Source organism: Mastigoproctus giganteus, chromosome 14 (genome assembly GCF_048544385.1).
Source record: "Mastigoproctus giganteus isolate SK-2022 chromosome 14, ASM4854438v1, whole genome shotgun sequence".
In the NCBI taxonomy this organism is placed as follows: Eukaryota; Metazoa; Arthropoda; class Arachnida; order Uropygi; family Thelyphonidae; genus Mastigoproctus; species Mastigoproctus giganteus.
Genome location: NC_143588.1, coordinates 93,235,444 through 93,252,457, shown reverse-complemented (window position 1 = coordinate 93,252,457; position 17,014 = coordinate 93,235,444). Strand labels below are relative to the sequence as shown.

Below are 17,014 nucleotides of genomic sequence, written 5' to 3'. Positions count from 1 at the left end.
TCTATACAGTGGAACCAACTGATGATGTTACCAACAGCAAATTCAAAATGGGAAGCATTCAAAGAATTTATCTTGGAAGCTACTAGGCTTTACATACCAACTAAGAAATATTGTTCAAGGTTTAGGCTTAAATGGATGTCAGATGAACTAATGAGACATATGGCAGAGAAGAAAAATGCATGGGATACATATAATTAATGAGCGACATGGAACCCTATGATAGATATAAGCTGGTCTGTAACCAAATCACAAAGGAGATTAGGCAGGCAAAGGTAGATTATGAGAAATCCTTGGCAAAGGATGCAAAGAAAAACAGAAAACAGTTCTTTACCTATGTAAACTCTAGAAGGAAAGGGATGAATCAGATTGGTCCACTGGATATTGATGGTTCAACAGTTGAGGATCCTGCTCAGAGGGCTAACAAACTAAATGAGTATTTTGCATCTACATTCACACATGAGGAGTTATTCAGGAAGGGGAATGCCAGAGGTGAAGTAAACTCTGGCAGTGAGCTAGATGATTTTGTAATAACTGAGAGCAAAATGGAGGAGAAATTGTTGCAGTTAAACATAAGGAAGGCACCTGGGGTGGACGGGATCTATCCGGTTATATTAAAGGAGGCAGCAAAGGAAATAAGCAAACCCTTAGCCATAATTATGAGAGCTTCCTTGGACTCAGGGGAGGTACCCATGGACTGGAGATGTGCAAATGTGGCCCCAATCCACAAAGGAGGATCAAAGGGCGACACAAGTAATTATAGACCTGTTAGTTTAACTTCTGCTCCAGGGAAATTAATGTAGGCACTGGTTAAAGAAGCACTGCAGGATCATCTAGACAAGACTTCAGTTATAGCTCAGAAACAGCATGGTTTTGTTAAGGGAAAGTCTTGCCTGACCAATTTGATTGGATACTATGATGCAGTCACAAAAGAACTGGATGCAGGGAATAACTTCGATATTATATACTTGGACCTAAGAAAGGCTTTTGATACTGTTTTGATACATGGAAGACTGCTGCACAAACAGGAGTAGTGTGGCATTGGAGGCAAATTGCTGCTAGGGATAAAGGGATGGTTGAGGGGGAGAAGACAGAGAGTGGTAATCAATGGACACTGCTCATCATGGACTAATGTTATTAGTTGAGTTCCTCAGAGTTCAGTGTTGGGTCCATTGTTGTTTTCTGTATTTATAAATGATATTAATGATGGTATATCAAGCTTAATGTCCAGGTTTGCAGACGATACAAAGGTAGGCAGGGTTGTCAAGGACACTACTGACACTATGCTACTGCAACAGGATCTGGAAAGGTTGAGCAGATGGGCTGAGAGGTGGAAAATGAAGTTGAACATTGACAAATGAAAAGTACTTCATATGGGAAATAGTAACCCCAGAGCAACGTATCAACTCTGTGGTACTACAGTGACAGTGGTAGACAATGAAAAGGACCTGGGGGTAATTCTGCAGCCTTTGGTTTTTTTTTTTTTTTTTTTTTTTAAGGAGCATTAGCAACTAAGGCCATATTGCTCCGGGGATATGCAGTGGTCATTCCTGACCTTTCCGCATCCTCCGTATTTGGTGGTGACAGGCTCGAACCCCGGTCTAATAAAGAATTGTGTGCTACAGACTGCTGCTCCTTCCCACCTGGCTACGGAGGCGCCCGTAATTGTGCAGGCAGATATGAAGTTTTCTGAGTAGTGCAGACGGGCTGCAAGAGTAGCTCATGGTGTCTTGTCAATGATATACAGGAATTTTTCTAGCAGGGATAAGGAGGTGATTATTCCCTTGTATAAGGCAATGGTCAGGCCACACCTTGAGTACTGTATACAGGTCTGGAGGCCTCATTTCAAGAAGGATGTAGAGCTGCTGGAATGAGTACAGAGAAGGGCAACAAGATTAGTGAATGGAACAAAGGGTTGCTCTTACGAAGAAAGGCTTAAATTTTGCAAATTACAGTGTCTGGCGACTAGGCACCAGCGAGGTGATCTGACAGAGGTGTATAAGGCCTTCAATGGTTTGAGCATGCTCAACGCCGATGGGATTCTTCCTCTTGCTCAGGATAATCACCTGAGAGGGCATAAATCAAATTGAGGAAAGACAGATGTAGGATAGACGTGCGGAAATTTGCCTTTAGCCAGCTGGTGGTTGGTTGGTGGAACAGCCTTCCATCCCTTGTCGTGGAAGTTGATAGCCTAAATAAGTTTAAGGCCCAGCTGGATGGGTATTTCGAATGAACAGAGGGGTGAAATGGGAGTGGTTTTTTTATTTTTTTTATTTTGGCTGATGCTGCATAAGCTTGTTTCTTGCATCATATGCCTCTTCTACTGCTAATGCTAACATATATATTATTCAATTAGATTTGCACTATTTAATTTTTTAATCTTCCCTCTTCCTCTTTCAATAACTGGCTAATGTCCAATATATTAATGATTTTTTTTTGAATTTACTTAAACATATTTTCATGTTGGTTTGTACAGGCTTAGCCCCAATGAATGAATTTTAAATTATAGCCAGATAAAATGTTAAGTTTTTATGATATGCTGTAGCACAGGCAAACAATCAGCTGACCGTTAGAACTAAGAACGTTCCAACTGTAAAAAAAACACGTCTATAAGTAGTTAAATACTACCTGATATCATGAAACCCTACAACAATGCAACTTCGATAACAAGGTGATCACTAAGAAAATCAAATAACTCTTCTTAATATCACATTTCCAAAATAAAATCCAGGAGCACACAGTAACTGTGATAAGCATAGACAGTAGCACCACTCAAATATCTATACTAGCAAATAAAAAACTTCACGATGCTAACTTAATTACAAAATTTTTTTTGTCACCATATTTTAAATATATATAGAAGATATAAACAAAAAAGTTGCAAAAGTGGTTGTGCTATGACAGGTGTTCTAATTCAATTAAATTGTGAAAACTATAAAATTTCACTTCAAAAACTGGCTCAATAAAATGGTGTCTATATTTAGGAAGGTAGGAAAGTTTTTGTCATTAGCATTAGTTGAAACATACGAAGCAAGAAAGCAAGCTTATATAGCATCAGCCAAAAAAAAAAAAAAAAAAAAAAAATCTTCCCATTCCACCCATCCATTCATTCCAAATGTTTGTCTAGTTCAGTCTTAAATTTATTTAAGCTATCAATTACAACAGATGGATTTAAGCCTCAACAACAACAGATGGAAGTCTGTTCCAGCAATCAACTACCCGCTGGCTAGCTGATTGCTGGAACAGGCAAAAGGCAAACTTCAGCATATCTATTCTACAACCGTCTTCCCTCAATTTGAATCTAAGCCCCCCTCAGGTTCTTAATTTGAGCAAGCGGAAGTATCCCATCAGCATTGAGCCTGCTTAAACCATTCAAGGCCTTATACATCTCAATCAGATCACCTTGCAGATGCTGCAACTTCAGAACTTAAGTCTCTCTTGGTAAGAGCACCCCTTTGTTCCTCTCACCAATCTTGTTGCCGTTCTCTGTACTCGTTCTAGAAATTCTACATCCTTCCTAAAACAAGGCCTCCAGACCTGTACGCAGTATTCAAGGTACCTGACCACTGCCTTATACAAGGGGATAATCACCTCCTTATCTCTGCTAGCAAAATTCCTATATATCATTGACAAAACTCCAAGACCTGCTCTGGCCACCTGTCTACACTGCTCAGAGAACTTCATATCTGACTGCATGATTACCCCCAGATCTTTTTCATTCTTCACCTTCCTGAGTGTTGTACCACACAGTTGGTATGTTTCTTTTGGGTTACTGCTACCCATATGCAGTACTTTGCATTTGTCAATATTAAACTTCAGTTGCCACTCCTCAGCCCATCTGCCTAACTTTTCTAGCTCCTGTTTAAGTTTTGCTCATTAGTGTCTAGAGACTAGGCACTTGTGAGGTGATCTGATTGAGGTGTATAAAGCCTTGAATGGTTTGAGCATGCTCAATGCTGAAGGGATTCTTCCTCTTGCTCAGAATAATCACCTGAGAGGGCATAAATTCAAATTGAGGAAAGACAGTTGTAGGATAGATGTGCAGAAGTTTGCATTTAGCCAGCGGGTAGTTAGCATTAGCATTAGTAGAGGCATTTGATGCAAGAAAGCAAGCTTATGCAGCATCAGCCAAAAAAAAAAAACAAAAAAAAAAACACTTCCACTTCACCTCTCTGTTCGTTCAAAATACCTGTCCAGCTGAGCCATAAACTTATTTAAGCTATCAACCTCCACCACAAGGGATGGAAGTCTGTTCCACCAACCAACCACCCGCTGGCTAAAGGCAAAATGGTTGGTTGGTGGAACAGCCTTCCATCTTTTGTTGTGGAAGTTGATAACAAATAAATTTAATAAATAATTAATAAATTTAAGGCTGAGCTGGACAGGTATTTGGAACAAATGGAGGGGTGAAATGGGAGTGGGATTTTTTTTTTTTTTTTTTTGGCAGATGCTGCATAAGCTTGCTTTCTTACATCATATGCCTCTACTAATTCTAACGATAAAATGCTAATGCTGTTGCAGTAGCATACTTTATTATCATTAACTACCCTGCCAGCCTTTGTATCATCTGCAAACTTGGACATTAAACCTGATATACCTTCATCAATATCATTAATAAATACACAAAATAATGTAGTAGTAGTAGTAGCATGTGATGCAAGAAAGCAAGTGTATAAGCTTATGCAGCATCAGCCAAAAAAAAAAAAAAAAAAAACACACCATTCCCTGAAAATGCCTGTCCAGTTCCTCCTTAAATTTATTCAACCTATCAACTTCCACAACCGCAGATGGAAGTTTGTTCCAGCAATTAACCACCCGCTGGCTAAAGGCAAATTTCCGCACATCTATTCTACATCTGTCTTTTCTTAATTTGAATTTATGCCCCCTTAGGTTCGTAATCTGAACAAGTGGAAGGATCCCATCAGAATTCAACGTGCTAAACCCATTCAAGGCCTTATACACCTCAATCAGATCACTGCATAGGTGCCTAGTCTCCAGCCACTGCAATTTGCAGAACTTAAGCCTCTCTTGGTAAGAGGATCCCTTCATTCCCCACACCAATCTTGTTGCCCTTCTCTGTACACGCTCAAGCAAATCTACATCCTTCCTAAAATGAGGCCTCCAGACCTGTACGCAGTACTCAAGGCATGGCCTGACCATTGCCTTATAGAGAGGGACAATCAACTCCTTTTCCCTGCTAGCAAAATTCCTATATATCATTGACAAAACCCCATGACCTGCCCAGGCAGCCTGTCTGCATTGCTCAGAAAACTTCATATCTGACTGCACAATTACTTCCAGGTCTTTTTCATTTTCTACCACCTTAAGTGTAGTACCACACAGTTGGTACGTTTCTCTGGGGTTACTTCTACCCATATGCACTACTTTGCATTTGTCAAGGTTAAATTTCAGTTGCCACTTCTTAGCCCATCTGCCCAAATTATCTAGATCCTGTTGCAGTAGCACACTGCCATTACTGTCTTTAACAACCCTGTCAACCTTTGTATCATCTGCAAATTTCGACACTAAGCCTGATATACCTTCATCAATATTAGCATTAGCATTAGCATTAGTAGAGGCATTTGATGCAAGAAAGCAAGCTTATGCAGCATCAGCCAAAAAAAAAAAAGAAAAAAAAAAAAGTAACATAAATAAATAAAAATAACCACTTCCACTTCACCCCTCTGTTCGTTCGAAATACCTGTCCAGCTGAGCCTTAAACTTATTTAGGCTATCAACTTCCACGACAAGGGATGGAAGTCTGTTCCACCCACCAACCACCCGCTGGCTAAAGGCAAATTTCCGCACATCTATCCTACATCTGTCTTTCCTCAATTTGAATTTATGCCCTCTCAGGTGATTTTTCTGAGCTAGAGGAAGAATCCCATCAGCATTGAGCATGCTCAAACCATTCAAGGCTTTGTACACCTCTATCAGATCACCCCGCTGGTGCCTAGTTTCCAGACACTGTAATTTGCAAAACTTAAGCCTTTCTTCGTAAGAGAACCCCTTTGTCCCATTCACCAATCTAGTTGCCCTTCTCTGTACTCGTTCCAGCAGCTCTACATCCTTCCTGAAATGAGGCCTCCAGGCCTGTATACAGTACTCTAGGTGTGGCCTGACCATTGCCTTATACAAGGGAATAATCACCTCCTTATCCCTGCTAGAAAAATTCCTATATATCATTGACAATACACCATGAGCTACTCTTGCAGCTCGTCTGCACTGCTCAGAGAACTTCATATCTGCCTGCACCACCACCCCCAGGTCCCTTTCATTCTCTACCACTGTCAGTGTAGTACCACAGAGTTGATACGTTGCTCTTGGGTTGCTGTTTCCCATATGTAGTACTTTACATTTGTCAATGTTAAACTTCATTTGCCACCTCGAAGCCCATCTGCTCAACCTTTCCAAATCCTGTTGCAGCAGCATAGTGTCAGTAGTGTCCTTGACAACCCTGCCAACCTTCGTATCGTCTGCAAACTTGGACATTAAGCCTGATATACCATCATCAATATCATTTATAAATACAGAAAACAATAAAGGCCCCAATACTGAACCCTGAGGGACTCCACTAATAACATTAGTCCACGATGAGCAGTGTCCATTGATTACCACTCTCTGTCTTCTCCCCCTCAACCACCCCTTTATCCATAGCAGCAACTTGCCTCCAATGCCACACTGCTCCAATTTGTGCAGCAGTCTTCCATGTGCAACAGTATCAAAAGCCTTTCTAAGATCCAAGTATATAATATCAAAGTTATTCCCTGCATCCAGTTCTTTTGTGACTGCATCATAGTATCCAATCAAATTGGTCAGGCAAGACTTCCCCTTAACAAAACCATGCTGTGTCCTAGCTATAACTGAAGTCTTGTCTAGATGATCCTGCAGTGCTTCTTTCACCAGTGCCTCCATTAATTTTCCGGGAACAGAAGTTAAACTCACAGGTCTATAATTACTTGTGTCAGCCTTTGATCCCCCTTTGTGAATTGGGGTCACATTTGCACATCTCCAGTCAATGGGTACCTCCCCTGAGTCCAAGGAAGCTCTCATAATTATGGCTAAGGGTTTGCTTACCTCCTTTGCTGCCTCCTTTAATATAACTGGATAGATCCCATCCACCCCAGGTGCCTTTCTTGTGTTTATCTTCAACAATTTCTCCTCCACTTTGCTCTCAGTTATTACAAGATTCTCTAGCTTACTGCTAGAGTTGAATACACCTCTGGCATTCCCCTCGCTGAATAACTCCTCATGTGTGAATGTCGATGCAAAATATTCATTTAGTTTGTTAGCTACCCGAGCAGGGTCATCAACAGTTGACCCATCGATCTCAAGTGGACCAATCTGATTCATCCCCTTCCTTCTAGAGTTTACATAAGTAAAGAACTCTTTGCTGTTTTTCTTCGCATCCCTTGCCAAGGATCTCTCGTAATCTGCCTTCGCCTGCCTAACCTCCTTTGTAACTTGGTTACAGATCAACTTGTATCTATCATAGGCGTCCGTGTCACGTGTTAATTTGTATGTATCCCATGCATTTTTCTTCTCTGCCATATGCCTCATTAGTTCATCATTGATAAATATACAAAACAACAGTGGAGCCAACACCAAACCCAGTGAGACTCCACTAATAACATTAGTCCACGAAGAGCAGCACATATTGATGTGTCCAGCATCGAACCCTGGGGGCCTCCACTAAAAACATTACCACAGAGAGTAGTAGTTCAGACACAGCCTGTCCATTTATTAACACTCTCTGCCATATCCTATTTAACCATCCCTTTATCCATTACAGCAACTTGCTCTTAATACCATACTGCCTCAATTTGCACAGCAGTCTTCCAAGTGCAACAGTATCAAAAGTTTTCCCGAAATCCAAGTATATGATATCAAAATTATTGTTTGCATCTAGTTCCTTTGTTACCACATCATTAATAAATACACATCATGGTATCCAATCAAATTGGTCAGACAAGACTTCCCCTTAACAAACCCATGCTGTGTCTGAACTGGGTGCTGCTCTTCGTGGACTAATGTTATTAGTGGAGTCCCACAGGGTTCGCCATTGGGTCCACTGTTGTTTTGTATATTTATCAATGATATTGATGAAGGTATATCAGGCTTAGTGTCGAAATTTGCAGATGATACAAAGGTTGACAGGGTTGTTAAAGACAGTAATGGCAGTGTGCTACTGCAACAGGATCTAGATAATTTGGGCAGATGGGCTAAGAAGTGGCAACTGAAGTTTAACCTTGACAAATGCAAAGTACTGCATATGGGTAGAAGTAACCCCAGAGAAACGTACCAACTGTGTGGTACTACACTTAAGATGGTAGAAAATGAAAAAGACCTGGAAGTAATTGTGCAGTCAGATATGAAGTTTTCTGAGCAATGCAGACAGGCTGCCTGGGCAGGTCATGAGGTTTTGTCAATGATATATAGGAATTTTGCTAGCAGGGAAAAGGAGTTGATTGTCCCTCTCTATAAGGCAATGGTCAGGCCATGCCTTGAGTACTGCGTACAGGTCTGGAGGCCTCATTTTAGGAAGGATGTAGATTTGCTTGAGCGTGTACAGAGAAGGGCAACAAGATTGGTGAGGGGAATGAAGGGATCCTCTTACCAAGAGAGGCTTAAGTTCTGCAAATTGCAGTGGCTGGAGACTAGGCACCTATGCGGTGATCTGATTGAGGTGTATAAGGCCTTGAATGGGTTGAGCACGCTGAATTCTGATGGGATCCTTCCACTTGTTCAGATTACGAACCTAAGGGGGCATAAATTCAAATTGAGGAAAGACAGAGGTAGAATAGATGTGCGGAAATTTGCCTTTAGCCAGCGGGTGGTTAATTGCTGGAACAAACTTCCATCTGTAGTGGAAGTTGATAGGTTAAATAAATTTAAGGAGGAACTGGACAAATATTTAGAGGGAAGTGTTTTGTAAATTTTCTTTTTTGGCTGATACTGCATAAGCTTATACACTTGCTTTCTTGCATCACATGCCACTACTAGTACTGCTACTACTACTACAATCTTGTCTAGGTGATCCTGCATCACTTCTTTAACCAGTGACTCCATTATTTATCGCAGAACAGAAGTTAAACTAATAGGTCTATAATTATTTGTGTCATCCTTTGAATCCCCTTTGTGAATTGGGGATATATTTCCATATCTCCAGTCCATAGGGACCACCCCTGAATCTAAGGATGCTCTCATAATTATAGCTAAGGGTTTGCTATCTTCCCTCACTGCCTCCTTCAATATAACTGGATAGATGCCATCTGTCCCAGGTGCCCTTTTTATGTTTAATTTTAACAATTTCTCCTGCACTTTGCTCTGTTATTACAAAATCATTTAGCTCCCTGTTAGAGTTTAGTAAACTTCTGTCCTCCCCTTCCTTACAGAATTCATCATGTGTGTGAATGTGCTGACTGGGCTAGCTGGGTGGGTAAAGTGCCTGCCTGGCAACCCAAAAGTCGTGGGTTCGATTCCCGCCTTGGGCTTGGATCAAAGTACTGCAAAAACCTTGGGAGGTGCATTATGGCCCAGAAGCCTATGCGTCAACAACTACCAAAAAAAAAAGAAAAAAGTGTGTGAATATAGATGCAAAATACTCATTCAGTTTGTCAGCTCTCTGAGCAGGATTATCAACAGTCAAACCACCAAAATCAAGTGGACTAATCTGGTTCATCCCCTTCCTTCTAGAGTTTATATCAGTAAAGAAGTCTTTGTTGTTTTTCTTTGCATCTATTGCCAAGGATTTTTTGTAATTAGCCTTTGCTTGCCTAACCTCCTTTGTGACTTGATTACAGACTAGCTTATATCTGCCATAGGCTTCTGTGTCACCTGATAATTTATATGCATCTCACACATTTTTCTTCTCTGCCACGAGCCTCATTAGTTCATCTGACATCCTTTTAGGTCTAAATCTTGAACAGTATTTCTTAGTTGGTATGAAAAACCTAGTAGCTTCCAAGATTAATTCCTTGAAGGCTTCCCATTTAGAATTTGCTGTTTTTAACATAATCAGTTGATCCCACAGTACAGAATTTAAAAACTGTCTGAGACCACTGTAGTCACCTTTATGAAAACAAAAACCCTTCCCTTTACTCTTGATGGTAGTTACATCTTTAATTAAATCCCACATCAGTACACTTTGATCACTGTCACCCAGTGATTCCTTTATCTGCAAATTTCTAATGCACGAATTATCACTGCTGATAATCATATCATGAGTATTACTCCCTCTGGTTGTCTCTCGAACATTTTGCTGTAGAAAACAATCCTCCAATGAATACACAAAAGTCTTGCTAGATTGTGCAAGTGATCAACCAGAAATTCCAGTCAATATCTGGAAAGTTAAAATTCCCCATACAAGCATTTTGATTTACTGGCCCACTCCATTTCTCTGAACAATTGTTCATTGTACTCATCAGAGTCATTAGGCCTAAAACACACTCCTACTCTCATTTTCCCTTTCCCAGTGCTTATGTCGCACCAAACTGACTGAACACTGTCTACCCATGTCAACTGGATGCACTTCCTTAGATTTTGTGTGTTTCCTAACTAACAGCATAACCCCTCCTCCCTTCCTACCGTCTATCCTTTCTGTCCTATTGTACTCCCCAAAGTCCAATTCTGCACTGTTTATATCTGTGACACCATGTCTCTGATATACAAACAATATCTGCCTTTGATGTCTTGATCAGAACTTCAAATTCATCAAATTTATTTACTATGCTTCTAGCATTGGTTTACATGCAAGCATAGATGCACCTGTTCTTACTCTTAGGTACCCTAACACAGTCCATGTTTATAATATTTGTAGGATAAGAAATAAATTGCTGACTTAAAAATCATACTATTAGCTAATGAATATGATTATTAACTCATAATTGAGCATTTTTCATGAAAAGAAGATTGCACATTAATGAATATAAATAATATACTATATTAGATTTATATTATATTTTTATTAGACTATATTAGATTTATATTATATTTTTATTAGATTATATTAGATTTATATTTATAACTAACAGTATTTCTTAGTTTATCATTAACATTAACCTTGAACCAAAACTTTTTATTAAAAGGTTCTTTTTTGCACTACATCTGTCAGGTGCAGTGTGAACACTGCCAAGTTAAGAATTATTCTAGTCTAATGGTATTATAATCAGACTTCTACAAATGAGTAAAAGTGGCATGCTGATTTATACTATCATGGAGGCTTTCATATACAGTAATAATCCTTATTCGCATCAATATAATGCTATCAGTGGAAGGGCTAAATGGAATATGAAAGGCATATACTGCATACTAATATATAATTATTTTTTGATAACATCATACATGTTTCAGATATCAAATTATTCACATTTAATAATAAATTTTAACTTGCTGCATAAGACACTTTTGCATTTTTCTTTGAAGAAGAAATAACTGTTATAATTATTTATATTTACAATTATTTCATTATAAATATAAATATGTTTATATGTATGTTTATTTAAACAGAAACCCAAAAATCACAGGAACTTACCTGTCAAGTGCTTTGACTGATGATGACCACAAAAGCTTCTATCAGGCTCTTGGTTTTAGTGCTTCAAATCATTATAGACATACATTGAGAAGGTGTATGTCTATTGAGAAGGTGCACCTTTATGTGATTATTTAAACAATTCAATCCATTTTAATTTTTGCATAATTAATAAAGCAATTGAGAGGAAAGTTCCTGTGATTTTTAGGTTTCTGTTTATTTAATTGTCAATTTCCATGGAACTAAAGGCTGTGCATAAATCTAATATAGTCTATTATTTATATTTATTAACATTAAATCTTCTTTTGATAAAAAAAAATGCTCAGTTATGAGTTGATAATCATATTCATTAGCTAACAATATGACTTTTAAGTCAGTAATTTATTTCTTATCCTACAAACATTATAAACATAAAATGTTATCAGCTGATTATAAAAACATACGTATTCATTTGAGACAGTTTTAATTCGGAAAATCCTCATTTTCCTCTCTTTAATATTAATTTTTGAAAGTTATTTTTTGAGTTTTTGGTTATTGGCAATGTTCTGTATGCCACTCAAGCAATGGTGGATAGCACTGTGGTGGTATAAGATCTAGCTAGCAGGAAGGAAACAGTTTATATTGCTGAATGTATACTGGAATTGTTGTTGTTGTTATTTGGTTTTTAGGAGCATTAGCAATTAAGGCCATATTGCTCCAGGGATATGCGGTGGTCATTCCCTGACCTTTCCGCATCCTCCGTATTTGGTGGTCACAGGCTTGAACCCCGGTCTAACAAGAAGTGTATGCTACGCACTGCTGCTCCTGCCCACCTGGCTACGGATGCACCCGTATACTGGAATACCATAGTCAAGTTTTTATTTTATTAACCCTCTTTACAAATGAAGCAGGGTGTAATGATTGGCTCTCCATTTTGTTTCAGAAAGAACTTATAGGATATTTATTATTTTTTTTAAAATAGTTAATTCTTAACACTTTGATATGCTCTCTTTTTCAATTTCTCTGCCCACAGGCAGGCAGGGCTCCATTGATGCCTTTTTCTCTATCTTTTGCTTTCCTTTTAATTCCTGCATAATCTCCTCTTCCCATCAAATCCATTGTTCCAATTCTCCTTCTCCCAATAGCTCACTTCCCACACATCTTCCCTTCTATCACTTTCCTCAGCATGCATTCTCTTCTCAAAACATGTCTTATAAAGTTATTTTGTCTTCTTCTTAGTTCTTTTACTAATGTTCTCTCTCTTCTACTTTCCTCAAAACTTCCTCATTACTCACTCTGTCCACCCATTTCACCCTTTCCATTATCCTCCACACCCACATCTTGAAAGCTTCTAGCCGTCTGATCTCCTCTCTTCCCAATGTCCATGTCTCTGAGCTATAAAGTACAACAGTCCATATTAATGTTTTCACCATTTTCTTTCTTAATTCCTTCTTGGAACTTCTTCTCAATAGTTCTTTTCTATTACTAAATGCCTCTTTGCCCATAGCAATTCTTGTTTTTATTTCCTCCAGGCTTTTCCCATTTTCTGTCATTATGCTTCCCAAGTATCCATATTTGTCCACCTGTTCCAATCTTATTCCATCTAATGTTACATTGATTCTTCTTCCTGGCCACTTTGATATGTTCTAGGAATATTAAATTTTTGTTGCATGCAAAAACTAAGGAAGTATAGGTTTGGGTCTACAAGAACTATTTTTATATTTAGTTTCAATTCTGGATAAGGATAAAGAATATGTTTTTTACAGATGTGAATACATGTATTTTATGTATTTTTCTGTGTACAAATTCAAAATCTGTTGTTCTTTGCCTATATCTTTACTTTGTTGAGGACATCTTTATAACTGTTCATATTTTTCGGAAGAGAGAAAATGCTGAAGTTGTCTACATACAAAGCTGAATCTACTGTGATCGGGAATTGTTTTGCTATTTTAATTGTGAACAGAGACTGCACTCAGTACTGATCTCTAGGGGTGTCCTTCTCTTGGTAGGAGGTTTCTGATAATGAAGTTTCCACACAGACTTGGAAAGTAGTCTTAGAAAGAGTTCAATGAAAATCAGTATCTACATAAGTCATAAGAATGTAGAACTCTACAAATTCCATGGTGCCAGGTGGTGTTGTATGCCTTTTCAATATCAAAACAGACAGTTACTTGGTGTTACAATCTTAGGTAGGCATTCTTGGGTTGGTCTCCAATTTTTAATAGCATGTCTAATGCTGATCTAGCTTTCTTTATTCCACATTAGACAGTACAGAAAATATATCCTTATCTTCAAAGTACCATATGAGCCTCTGATTGGACATTCTTTCCAAAATTTACAGATGCAGCTAGTTAGTGCTATAGAGGGAGTTACAACTAGCCCATCAATGGTTTTTCTAATATAAAGAGCTTTTTGGATAAAATTATTATATCTGATCAGCATTTAAAACTTCTAAAACTAAGTTTTTTGCTTATGCTCTAGTTATCTTGTATTTGAAATGAAATACAGTAAAACCTCATAAATCAGGAATTCAAAATCTGAAATTCTCAAAAATTCAGAATGTTTTAAAAATTTTACTAAAAAAAAGTTCCTACACTTAGTTAACTAATTAATGTTTATATGTAATTTTACATATATGCAAACTTGCAATAATCTTGATAATAATTATAATTAATTATATATAACATCAGGAAATTGCTATAATTTTGAGGACTGACATATTTCCTGATATGAATCAAACCCCGTGTGCACATGATGTATATCTCAGATTGGCTGCTTCTAACTGAAAAACTACAGTTATTAAAGCAGTATATCATATAAACTTGGAAAACATGCAATTTATTATTATTTTTTAAAATTTTAGAATGTCATATAGGAAACTGCTTTGCTGCATGGTCATTTTTCAATGGTGAGCTGGGCAACTGAGCATATCACTCATCTTGGAAATTTACCTGTAGCTGGCTATGGGAAAGTTTGCTGAGCATCACACTGTATAGATAAAAAATGTTTCACTGGTAGGAACTTGGACCCCTGGTGCACGTGGAACAACATATCAGTGGTTTCTGCTATTGTCAACTGCTTGCTGACTGTGTACAACCTGCTATGTTACACTTTTTCTCGAATGGCGATGGTGTCTTCCAAGATGACAATGCGCCAAGCCATAGGGCACTTGTGTGCAGGAATGGTCTGAGGAACACAGTTCTGACTTCCAGCATATAGACTGGCCTCCGAACTCCACCGATATCAATCCCATACAGCACTTGTGGGACACTATGGAAAGGCATATCAGGCATCTGGATACACCATTCATCTCCATACCTGCATTGCTGACTGCATTACACACAACTTGGTTGGCCATACCTCCCGAACACTTCCGACATCTTGTTGAATCAATGCCACGTTGGATTGCTGCTGTACTGAGGGCAAAAGGAGGACCTACGAAGTATTAGGTAGGTGGTCATAATTCAGTGATCACTCAGTGTATATCAGAATGAGCCATCCAATCATAATCATATCATAGCATGATCAACATCAGAAAATTTTTTTATTTGAGAAGATATAGCAGAATTTCCTATATTCATATATCATATTAATAATGATTAATTGTTATTTATTTGTTTTTTTTTTTTTTTTTTTTTTAGGAGCATTAGCAACTAAGGCCATATTGCTCCAGGGATATGCAGTGATCATTCCCTGACCTTCCCACATCCTCTGTATTTGGTGGTCATGGGCTCAGACCCTGGTCTAATCAAGAAGCGTGTGCTATGCACTGCTACTCCTGCCCACCTGGCTACAGAGACGCCCTGATTAATTATATTAAATGATTAATTAGCATTATACAAGTGCTAATATGACAATTTTCTTTTCTTTTCTCTCTCTCTCTTTCTTTTAAACTACAGAAAAGTTTAGAAAAAGTGATGCCCAGAAAAGTTTCCTGAAACAAGAGAGAGATGCTATAATTGCTGAAGCAGCAATGTTGCCCTGCTGATCTGTGTGCATTACTACCAATGGTGTCACACAGTATTAATTGGCGCCTCCGTAGCCAGGTGGGAAGGAGCAGCAGTGCGTAGCACACGCTTCTTGATTAGACCGCGGTTCGAGCCCGTCACCACCAAATACGGTGGATGCGGAAAGGTCAGGGAATGACCACCGCATATCCCGGAGCAATATGGCCTTAGTTGCTAATGCTCCTAAAAAAAAAAGCAACAAACAACAACAACAACAACAGTATTAATTCTCAGAAATCTTTATTGCAATGTGTTTCAAGGCTCCACATCAGTAAGAAGTCTTAATATTCAAGGTAATAACGGATGAAACATTCACGGATCCAAAATTTTCAAAAATCCAACAAAGGTTATACAAATTTTTACAGATTTACGAGGTTCTATTGTATTTTAAGTGTTATTATAAAAAAAAAAAAGTGCCTTAATGAACACACAAAATTCTCACCTCGACTGGTTAAATCACTGGAACCTGGAGATATATCAGGAGAAGATACATTAACTTTCAAATCAACTTCACTGGCCATCTGGGATTCTACTGTATTAATACTGTCACATTTCTTTGGCAATATACAATCTTGAACAGAATCATTTGGTGGCTGTATATGTGATAAGTTCTCTAAGTGATGTGTTCCCTCTTTATTTTTTGATTCCATCTGAGTTAAGGCCACATCATGTAATGCACTTTGGTATAGTAATGACTCATTCACTTTGGTATCAACTAAAATTGAAGATTTTTCAAGATTTACAGGTAATTTTATTTGTAAAGATTCAGAAGAAACAGATGGTGAATTTCCTATGCTCATTGCATTGCTTGATGAGTCTTCATCTCTTATCCTCATAGTGCCTATCCTTTCAATACACTTAAGAGATTCAGAAGTGGAAGAGTTTGTACAATTCTTTGATGAAGGTTCATACATTTCTTCATCTAGAATAAAAAAAAAAAAACACAAACAAAAGAGATATAAAATGTTAATTTTTCAGAATATATCATCAACTCATTAGGCATGTTTACGAATGTGCAAGTGCCTATTAGTTTCTGCACATTCATCCTTTTAACCATATATTGCACCTTGACTGCCAACAAATGTATCTGCATAAATTTTAACTTTTAGGAACTTGTCATGCTATTCCAAATTTCATTAAAATTATACAAACAAAAATCCATCAATTTTTTAAATACATATCTGTGGTTATTTTTTTAATTAATTTTTAAGTGAATTTTCATTAAATTTTATATATAGAAATAAAGAGGAATTTACTTCAATGCATTTTTGTAGAATGCTTCACTACATCTTATTTATCCTAATTAAATTTCATAACACATCTATTTATAATACTATCTCCAGAAATAAATAAAAGTAATTACAAAAATTATTTAAGAAAAAAAATTTGAATATGCCTGAAAAATAATGGCCACCCAAACTTGTCTGTTGAATTATCTAAAATACACTCAGTTACCACTGAATTATGACCACTTAATAACGTGTTGGGCCACTGTTTGGAA

General features: G+C 37.8%; 1 protein-coding gene across 1 annotated transcript in view; it reads right to left on the bottom strand.

Annotated features, from left to right (window-relative positions):
* Nucleotides 1–17,014, bottom strand: part of LOC150075373 (BSD domain-containing protein 1-like) — a 97,052-nt gene that overhangs the window by 22,659 nt on the left and 57,379 nt on the right. The window contains exon 7 of the mRNA XM_090388676.1: nucleotides 15,956–16,435. Within this exon, the coding sequence (XP_090244802.1) occupies nucleotides 15,956–16,435 (480 nt within the window). The remainder of the gene's footprint in view (nucleotides 1–15,955; nucleotides 16,436–17,014) is intronic.